The 10581-nt window shown below is 39.4% G+C and overlaps 2 protein-coding genes across 2 annotated transcripts in view; one reads left to right on the forward strand and one right to left on the reverse strand.

Moving 5' to 3' along the window:
- LOC126395310 (uncharacterized) overlaps positions 1 to 10581 on the forward strand; it is a 196311-nt gene that overhangs the window by 50304 nt on the left and 135426 nt on the right. The gene's annotated exons all lie outside the window — the stretch shown is intronic.
- Positions 3864 to 10581, reverse strand: part of ajm1 (apical junction component 1 homolog) — a 91214-nt gene continuing 84496 nt past the window's right edge. Inside the window, exon 2 of the mRNA XM_050052660.1 lies at positions 3864 to 8616. Within this exon, the coding sequence (XP_049908617.1) occupies positions 5284 to 8562 (3279 nt within the window). The 5' untranslated portion in view covers positions 8563 to 8616 and the 3' untranslated portion in view covers positions 3864 to 5283. The remainder of the gene's footprint in view (positions 8617 to 10581) is intronic.

Genomic DNA, 10581 nt, shown 5'->3' on the forward strand with positions numbered 1-10581 from the left:
GCATATTCAGAAAAGTCTGTCTTCAGCAGTTTGATATGTTTAAATATTTTAAACATTTTTGTATGTCTGCTTTCTGTTGAGTAGATTCAGTATGTTGAGGATGATGCCCTAATATCAACATTGTGTTTTGCTGCTGTAGTTTTTGTTCTCTCTTTTGTTGGTTCGCTAATTCAAGTAACCCCTGGTGTACGTTCTTTCAGCCTTTTATGTATAAGGATCTGTTTCATTCTGGAGTGGAAATGCTTAAAGTTTAAGTTTTTTTTGTGTACTAATATCTTAACTAGTACCTAATACATAGTTAACAACTTCTGATATAGATTGACTGATAAAGCCATATAAAAGTGAACTTACCTTGTGAGATTGTACTGTGTACTGCCTGCTACAAACATTCTACAATGCTAATGTGCAGTATTTGTTCAATATGAAGTTTTTTGTCTCATTTGAGAACTCGTATAAAAAGATGGAGAAGTCAGTTAAGTCAGCCTGCTTGGCCTTTTAAACGATTAAACCAGTTTTACAGTTATGTCTATGATTACTTCACGTCGTAATTCCAAGCAGATGTCCATCAGGCATGATGAATATTTTGATGCAAAGCTTGATGATCCCCGTCAGTTTAATTTGGAACAAGAGGTTTAGCTTCTTATGTCAAGAGTTTGTCTTTGTCCTCCAATCCAGTTTCTCTTCCTCTCTTTCTTTATCTCTCAATCAGTGAGCTGTGAGCCTGGACAACTGGATGGTACTCCTCATTTAGAATGGATGACAGCTGGCAATATAAATATAACAATGTTATTCAGCACTTTGTTTAATGGTGCTTGTGTTTTTACAACATTTTTGCAGCTGTCTTAAGTTTACATTGAAGCCCTGAGAAAGAGTATGCACTTTGTTAATTTATTAATACTTCGTTAATACATTTTCTGCACCTAAGAGCTCTTGCTTGCTCGTTCTCTTTCATGTTAGGTGTTTTTTTGTGTTTGAATGTAAAACTGAGCTAATCCTATTTAAAAATGGACCACTGATAAGGATACATTGTTATTTAAATGGTTTTTTTTTTTATTTTTTTTTATTGTATCACATATACTGTTTATGATAAACCACTGGTTCCCAACTGGTGGGTCGCGTTTCAAAAGTGGGTCGCAGGTCCATTCTGAATGGACCGCAAGTGAATTTTGAACACACTTAATTTTTTAAGTACAGAGAATTTTTGGCACAGAGCTTTTATTTTGAAGTGCCGTTTCCTGCTGTAGAGTGAGTGACTTACGGAGAGCTCCTTGACAGAGACTGCAGACGAGAACCACAACATGGCCAAATACAAGTTTGATGCTGAATGTATTCAACTGTATAGACCTTGAACTAATGACTAAGAAGAGATCTGGACCCCTTGGCTGGACCAGTTAGGAATCACTGTGATAAATCATATTAGGGTTTAAGTCACTTTAAAGATGATAAGGTTATTCCATTATTTAACATTTTTCATTGAAAAATACAAATTAAATCAACATTTTATATCAGCAAGCAGCCAAAGCTCTCCAAATACAAAGAGCAGACACAGCAGCTCTGAAAAATAAAGGACGTGGCTGTCTCCTATGCTTAGACATTTTATTTTATTTTTTTTATTTAACCTTTATTTAACCAGGCAAGTCAGTAAGAACAATTTCTTATTTACAATGGCGGCCTGGCAAAAGGCAGAGCCTCTTGAGGGAAGGGGGATAGAGCGCTAAAAAGGAATATCAGAAGTTAAGAAAACAAAACAAAACAAAAACAACAGTTAAAACAACAACAACACAAACATTTACAACACACTCACCACTGATATACAATCACAACATATTAAAGATGGGCAACATATGACAACAAATATTAACAGCTGACAAACAGGGGTGAGGGCATCAAGTGTGTCAGGAAACAGTTGCATGTGTCAGTAAAAATGTCCATAATAGAGGTCTTAAAAGCTGACTTGGGGATAAATTTGTCCATTTTCAGTGTTTTTTGGAGATTGTTCCAGTCTCTGGCTGTGGCAGATTGGAAAGATGACAGACCAAGTGCAGTATTTGTTTTGGGTACTTTCAACAGAACATGGTAAGCAGAACGGGTGTTGTAAACAGCAGTTGTAGTTTGCAGCAACTGACACAGGTAGGGGGGTGACAGACCAAGAAGAGTTTTGTAGATAAACATTAACCAGTGAATAGTACGGCGGGTGTGTAAGGATGGCCAGTTGACAGAGGAATATAGAGTGCAGTGGTGTATTTTGAAAGGGGCGTTTGTAGCAAAATGGATCGCAGAGTGATAGAAAACATCAAGTTTCTGAAGTGTACCCTTGCATGCCGACTGGTAGATAACATCACCGTAGTCGAACATGGGCAGGATTGTCGTTTGTATAAGAGTAAGTCTGGCAGAGAAAGTAAAGGTGGAGCGCATTCTGTACAAGAAGCCGATTTTGGATTTAACCTTTGACTGTAGCCTACTGATATGATGTGAGAAGGACAGAGTGCTGTCAAGCCAGATACCCAGGTATTTGTATTCAGTGACCTGCTCCAGGATAGCCCCATCGAGGGTTATGATATCTCGGCCTGAGAGGGGCACAAAACCTTTTATACCAAACCACATGACCTTGGTCTTAGTGGTGTTTAGCAGAAGGTTTAGGGTGGAGAAAGCTTGTTGGACCCTGAAAAAACTGTCCTGAAGTGAGGTGAGTACTGCATCTGGAGAGGGACCAACAACATAAAGGACTGTATCATCAGCATAAAGGTGAATAGATGAGTTCTTAACAGAAAAAGCAATATCATTTATATATATGTAGAAAATAACGTGGGGGCTAAGATCGAGCCTTGGGGTACACCCTTAGTGACAGGGATCAGTTGAGAAAGAAGCTGTTCTGATTTAACACGTTGCTCCCTGTCAGTGAGGTAGTTTGAAAACCATGCCAGTGAGTGACCAGAGACCCCAGTGCTTCCCAGCCTGCCAGCAAGAATAGAATGATCGACAGTGTCAAAAGCTTTAGCAAGATCAATGAATATTGCAGCACAATATTGTTTGGAATCTAGGGCAGAAATGATATCATTGAGTACTTTAAGAGTAGCGGTAACACAGCCAAACCCGCATCGGAAACCAGATTGAACACCAGATAAAATATTGTTAGCATCCAAATAATTAGTGAGTTGCTTATTTACAAGTTTTTCCAATACTTTTGATACGCAAGGCAGTATTGAGATGGGTTATAGCAGTTGGGATCAGCCTGGTCTCCTCCCTTAAAAAGGGGGCGCACTACAGCTGCTTTCCATGCAAGAGAGACTTCGGCCGTGTGGAGGGAAAGATTAAAAATATCTGTAATTGTAGCTGCAATGATGGGGGCTGCAATCTTACAGAAGAAAGGGTCCAGCTCATCAGATGCAGCTGGTTTTTTGGGGTCCATCCTAAGCAGCTCATCCAGCTGACAGACACAAGGTTGTTGCACTTCACCTAAAGAACAGCAGGACAGCAGCACCCAGAGTTCCCATTCCATTTATTAGATATGGTTTATAAATAGACACACTCAGACACATATGTTGAAAGTATAAAAAATACAAGATTACAGGATTTTCTAGACATTTGAGTGAGGTCTCTTCTCCATTACCTTTGACATTAGTTATTTTAACTTGAATGACTGACGAAAAAGGCAAAGTTTATTTTTTCTTACACAACATAGTAGTTTTCACTTTCACTAGTCCATTCATCAATCAGGTTACTATTGTCATCAATGTCATGGTAAAATGAGATCAGAGCATAGAAAACAGAGTCACATGCAGCCAGCAATTTTTCACTGAATCTGTACAGAACATCCTGTCAGCCAAACAAGTCAGTGAAAAAAGAAAAAAAAAAAAATATATATATGTATATATATATATACAAAATGAAATGAAGAACAATGACTAATGACTGGGTTGACTAAGAACAATGACTAATGACTGGGTTGACTGGGTAAGTTTAAAATCATCATCAGTGTGCTGGCAGGAAATTTAGGATTTAGGACACTACAAAAACAAAATTAAGAAATGTACTGAGTTATGAGGCAGCATGGCTACGTTGCATTGATAAAAGTTTCTAAAACTCCTGCAACCTATGAGCAATGCAAAGGTTTTGATTTACTAAAACAAACAAACAAACAATATAAATCACACGTAATAAAACTAGTGGAGCACAAATACACAACTAATGTCTTCTTCAAGCATTTATGTACTGTTTATGTAGCTACTGAGCCAAATCTGGCTCACCTTGTTCTAAGGACAATAACTCCTGCTGCTAATTCATATATTCTTATTGTAAACATATCTAAAAATACAACTCATCAACTTTACCGTTATAGGGAACTGCATGATATCTTGGTATTATACCAAGTTTTGATTTTGTAACTCTCACTATTCACAGTGTTTAAAACTGAGCAGTACAGGCCAACACCTACTGTGTGGCTGGCAACTGGCACCATTTCAGTATCCATTGTGGGGTTGCTTTCAAGTCCACTAGTGCTCCGGTGAACTGAAACAGGAAAACATTAACTTTCAGTATAGTACTTCTACCTAAGTAACAATAAGTTTTTGTTCTTTTTATAGATGTTTCAAGTAGCACAAATGTCTCTTTCAGCTTTCATTATTTTCCTATGATAAACATTACCACCAAAACTTTCAAAATTTTACTCAATTTCAACAAAACTTTCTTTACAGATGTGCATAATATAATATAATATGATATAATATAATATAATATAATATGTAACAAAAACAACTCCTACAGTAATGTGGTACTTAGGTCATGAAGCAACTTTGCATAGAATGTGTTTACGTAGCTAAGAAAATATTGTTTCATATTTTCTGCATGGTATACCATTAAAGTCGCATATGAAAAATAGTCACGTCGTACTCACACACAGAAATGGACTCTTTCATTCAAAGAGACTATGTAAAAAAAACAACATACAGTTGTTGCTAAGAATTTGAAAAAATTAAAATAGTAGAATGTCAGCTTAAGTAGTCCCTACCAAAGGGAATGTGTTGTAAAAGTAAATGTCCAGGATACATATAAATGACTTGTGGTGGATAGAAAGTATGTATTTGTTAAAAAAATTAAAATAAATAATGTACTGTACTCATTCTGCACCTGACAGGAAATAGAATACTGACCAAGCAGAAATGAATATAGATATTTTGATAACAAAATACTTATCTACAAATGTTTGTAATTGGATTGATATATAAATATGTGTAATAATATATATGTATTTCTATACATATATATTTACAACAAAAGGTGCACTCAAATAATATCATCAAGGAGATGAGGAGTGCCTACCCAGTCCAACGTCCTGGGCTCAGAGGCAGCCATAATCATGCACATAAACTGTTTACCTGTCCTCTTGTCAATAGGATAAATAGTTGTGGGTGTGAACCTTCTGTTACTTTCCACAAACTCACAGAGCTGCTGATATACCTGTGGGTATTCGTGTCGTAGGAAAACCCCTCGAATCCTTAACTCCCGTTGTATATTGATAAAACAGATTTCCCTGGCCTTCCTGCCTTCATCTCCCTCTTTGTCAATATCTGCTGTTCCAGGGGGTGGAGTGAGGATCAGCGTTTCCATGTCACTCTCTTTCTTATGAACCTTCCTTTCAGGGCTAAAGGAAGCCAGTGCTACCTTTGCATATTTTCTGACAGTTGGAGCTTGATTCCTTGGTGATGGCCCATCGGGCAACTGGTCACCAACAGCAATGGATACATTCAAGATGAAACATTCATTAGGGTCGTACTCTTTACCAGCTTCTTGCAGCTCCTTACAATACTCCCCTAGGTTGTCCTTGAAGCTTTCAAGCTCTCGGAGGGACAGGTATGTAGGAGACATCAGTAGACTATCAAGACCATACTGCAGGAAGTTACTAGATGATGCAGGATTTGGAAAACCAAGAAACAGAACTCCTCTACCTCGAGAAAGGTAGCCAACTTTGGCAATACGGGAGAAGGCTTTGTGGACTTCAACAGTCTCCCGGCAGTGTTTGATGATGTGACGGCATATGCTGCCAATTCTTCCATACAGGCAGCTTTCTTTATGAATGTCCCAGTCCTCCCTGCGACAGTTACGAGAGCAGTAGTAAGTGTAGCAGCTGTGGCAGGATTTAAAATATAGGCAAGCATTAAACAGGGTCTCTGTCCTCCGGCATTTGTTGTTTGAGCACATCATTGTATCATCTTCATCTGGGCTCTGATCTGGGGAGCACTCATCTGCACTCTTCATTGCATCACTGGCCCCGTCCATGTCTCGAAAAGCATCAGGGGTCATTCTTATTGAGGTTGGCTGCTTATCAAGAGGAGCTGGTTCCTCTGCACAGGCCTTTGAGCTCTTTCTGGATAGAGATACTGCTTCTTCCTCATCAATTAACTTCTTTAATTGATCAAGAATGTCCTCACTTGCCCTTCTACTGGGTGGCTTATAATCAGTCACAAGATCTGCCAGAAGTTCATCAAGTTGTTCAAGGCTTTGCTGTAGTGAGGCATTGTCATGTGTCTTCTCTTTGGTTGAGCTTTCAAAGTCATGCTGAGACAGGTCTGGACCCTCTGGGCTTCTGGAGTCAAGAATGTCCCAACTGGCAGACCGTCCTTCAGCCTTATTAAGTTTCCCTGGTCGAATGTCATTATCAGTGATTGTTATCTCAGGAGTGACAAACCAGAGTTTACTAGTCGTGCTCTTTGATGTCTCTGTTGGGCTTTTGTCAATTAGTGAGTTATCAGACATTGATAAGGCTGCATAGCGTCTTGGTGAACTGGAAAGATTGACCACCACTGGTTGCGGTTTGTCACCCGAGACTGCTGCAGGCTTCCTGGAGTCAAGAAGATCATCATAGCTCTGACCCCGTTGTACAGGAAGAGGTTGTTCCCTCTCTACTCGAGAGTTGAGAATATTGTCCCAGGACCTTGAGTAAGATTTTGAATCTGTGCCAATTCTTTGAGTCTCTAAACATGGGTTGGCATACCAGGGTGCTAACACTGGTTCTTGATGGACTCTGGTTGGAGTGACTTGAGATACATAAGAGGCAGGATTGGTGGAATAACCAGATGCATCTGAGCCATACCAGTCATCTGTTTGTGCCTGAATGACTCTAGCATGTCTTCGGCCCTCTGTGTAATATGCCCTTGCTGGGATATGGTGCTCTGGTGGCATTGCATACATGTCGCTGGAATAATAAAACCTTGGCGGAGCAGTCTGGATTTGATAAGACCTTGGATCATCCCCATAAAATATTCTTGTTGGAGGTGTCTGTATAATGTATGGCCCTGGTTCATTTGCTGCATAGGGTTTGGGATACCCTGTCTGCACAGAGTAAGGATAGGGCTCCATCTCAGGATAAAAGGGTCTTGTAGCTACAGCATGTACCATTCGAGTCCTTGGATCTTGCACGTATTGCACTTTTGGAGTATATGTTCGTCCTGGTGTGTAATGTTCATTGTGAAAGCAAGAACTTGGTTGAGGAGGAGCAGTAGTAACATATCTCCCAGGGTCATCTGCATAAAAGAATTTGGTTGGCACATTCGGACTGGAATGAGCTCTTCGTTCCCTACCATAGTAATCACCTGATGATGGCATTCTTTGCAAGGGAATTTCCATGGGTTGTAAGTAACTATTTGGCATGCTGCGAGAATATTGATAAGCTTGCCTACCCTCTGTACCTAACGAATCAGTGGGAGTTGGTGTTCTTGAGTAGGAGAAATGGCGTGGCACAGTCAGACTCCTACTCCCCCCACTGTGGTGCCTCTGCAAGGGTATGTCCACTTGTGGTGTAGCCTGTTTGCGTCCTGAATGATGCAATGCTGCATCATCAGGCTTGATGTCTACCCTACACCTGACATGAGGGCTAGTTGCGGGTTTATCCAGCCCTCCATCCTCAGTATTATCAGCAGCATAGTGAGGTGAGTATCTACTGCTGTCACCCATTTGAGGCTGCAACTTAATGGGATGAACTTCATGTATATGAGCCCTAGCTGCTGCATGGGAGGACTCCCTACGTGGTGATACTTCTGGTCTCCAGCGAGTGTCTCTTGGAGCCCTTTGTGACTCCCTGCCCTTCCTCCCCGAAGATGAGGACCCTTCAAAAGACACAGGAGTGAGACTGGTCTGGACCCGAGGGGCACTTTTTGACCTGGTCCTTCTTTTTTGTTCAGGGACAACTACTTCACTGGTCATATCTGCAGCCATTGGTTGAGGAGTTAACCTATGGCTAAAAATGTCCGGAGCAGAAAAGCGGTATCTCTGCTGGTGGCCCAAGGCATTCCAGGCAGCATCTGGGTTAGCTGCATGCCTATCAGCCTTCTTGTATGGGGACTCCATTGAGTATTTGCGTAACTTTGGGTACTCCAATGACCTATAGTCAAAGGTACGGCAGTGCCTCTTATTGACTTTGCTCTTACTGTCCTCCAGTGTGCTGTAATTTATGAAATCACATTGTTTGGAGGGTTGCAAGGATTTGTAGTGTGAAGAAATGGGGACCACTTTTATATCTCGATGCACAGTTGATACCAGTATGTCAGGAGGGTCTGTGCGTGTCATCTTAAAGGGACTCCTCTAGTTTTCTCCATCAAGTTGCTTCAATATTGATGTTGCCTGGAGAAATAAAGAAAGAATTGTAGTTAGTGACATTTATCTGGCCAATACAAATTTGTTTCACCTACTATGCATGGAGAAGAAATACGATTCAGTATGTTAACAAGTCAGTCTATAGACTAAACTTTGGCAGAAATATTTAGCTAATTATGTAATATGATATAAATATAATCAACTTGGCAAGGTGCCTTGCAAATTTGCAAAATGTGCTTGCCATTATCTTTCATGTAGAAACATGCTGTTAGGTTTGTGCAATGACAATAATAATTATAATAATATTTGTATTCTAATTCAGGTGGTAAAAAGGAAGGATACACTAATTTATTGGCCGAACATGGGTATCAGCTGATATTCCTCTTGTTGACTGCCACCAGCCAATAAGATCACATTCACCAGTGCTAGTGGACGATGTTTTTCTGTTGTGTCACATTAAAAAGGACCTATTGTACTTTTTGGGTTTTCCCCTCTTCTTCAGTGATTTATACAGCATTTTATGCATCTATACAGTCTACAAAGTAAAAAAGCCCAAAGTCCAGCCTAAAGGGAGCTCTCTCTCCCCACAGAAACACGGCTCCTCAGCTGTCTGAAATGTCTCATTTGCATTCCTGCCTTTACTTCTGTAACTTGGTTGCATCACTATGTAAAACATTATCTATCTAATTATTATCTCTAAATGGTCAGGCTCCGTCATATCTTAGAAAGCTCATAGTGCCATATTATCCCACCAGAACACTGTGCTCTGAGAATGCAGGGTTACTCGTGGTCCCTAAAGTTACCAAAAGTAGATCAGCAGCCAGAGTCTTCAGCTATCAGGCTCCTCTCCTGTGGAATCATCTTCCTGCTGTGTCCGGGAGGCAGACACCGTCTCCACATTTAAGACTAGACTTAAGATTTTCCTCTTTGATAAAACTTATAGTTAACAGTAGGATTTTAAATTCAATTCTGGATTTTACGGCTGAGAAAAATGCATTTTTGTCAGTCATTTTAAGTACCAAAAAAAAATTAAAAAAAATGCTGGAATAACTTGTCAATGCCGGGGAAGTGTTGTGTCATAAATGATGGATAATCTCATCAATGGTGGGAAAAATGTTAAGACCTGCATTTATTTGTCAAAATGTGTGGCCACACAAGGAGTTAAATTGGGAATAGGCTTTTAAAGAGGACCTATTATACTTATTATGTTTTTCCTTTTTCTTTAGTGTATTAAATAGCATTACAGCTGTAGGCCTCAGCTAACTGACTAACCAAAGTTATTGTTTTGAAATGCTTTTGTTACTCAGTTTAAAGTAAGTTACACTGCCAGCTAGCAGGCTAATGATGTGTAGCATGTCCATATTGACAAAAGTTCCAACATTTACTGCACGATCTAAGCAGCTAACTAACACTAGCTTGAGCGTTTAGCCAACACCACGACAGCAATCAGACCTGGGGTAGAATTAAGACCTAAGACCCCATCTACTTTACAGACATTAAATTGTGATGTGAGAGGCAGTCGTCTGACCAACAACCATTATTTTGTGTTTAAGTATTTAGTGTGATTTTTGTCATCATGCACATATTTCACGTATTTTTATATTTTAATTTTACTACTATGTTGTTTTGTTCTTTGTCTTGTTCTGGGTACAGATTTGGTTTGTAGTATTTGTCTTGTCTTAGTCCTGTCCTGGTTTTGTATTGTTCTTATTTTACTTACCACTTACTTTCTTGTTGTGTCATTATATGATTGAACAAATATTACTGTGCTTTCTGTCTGCTGTAATTGGAAAATCTCAATAAATAGATTTGGGGAAAAAAAGAGATACAGTACATGGAAAAATTTTACAGCTTCAGAAGCTTCAGAATATATATTTCTGCCTCACACTATCACATGCCTTTGACTTTGTTATAATGTTAGAGCAGGGAAAAAAAATAAAAAAAATAATTTTATGTATATATATATATATATATATATATATATATATATAT

The sequence above is a fragment of the Epinephelus moara genome, chromosome 9 (genome assembly GCF_006386435.1).
Source record: "Epinephelus moara isolate mb chromosome 9, YSFRI_EMoa_1.0, whole genome shotgun sequence".
NCBI lineage: Eukaryota > Metazoa > Chordata > Actinopteri > Perciformes > Serranidae > Epinephelus > Epinephelus moara.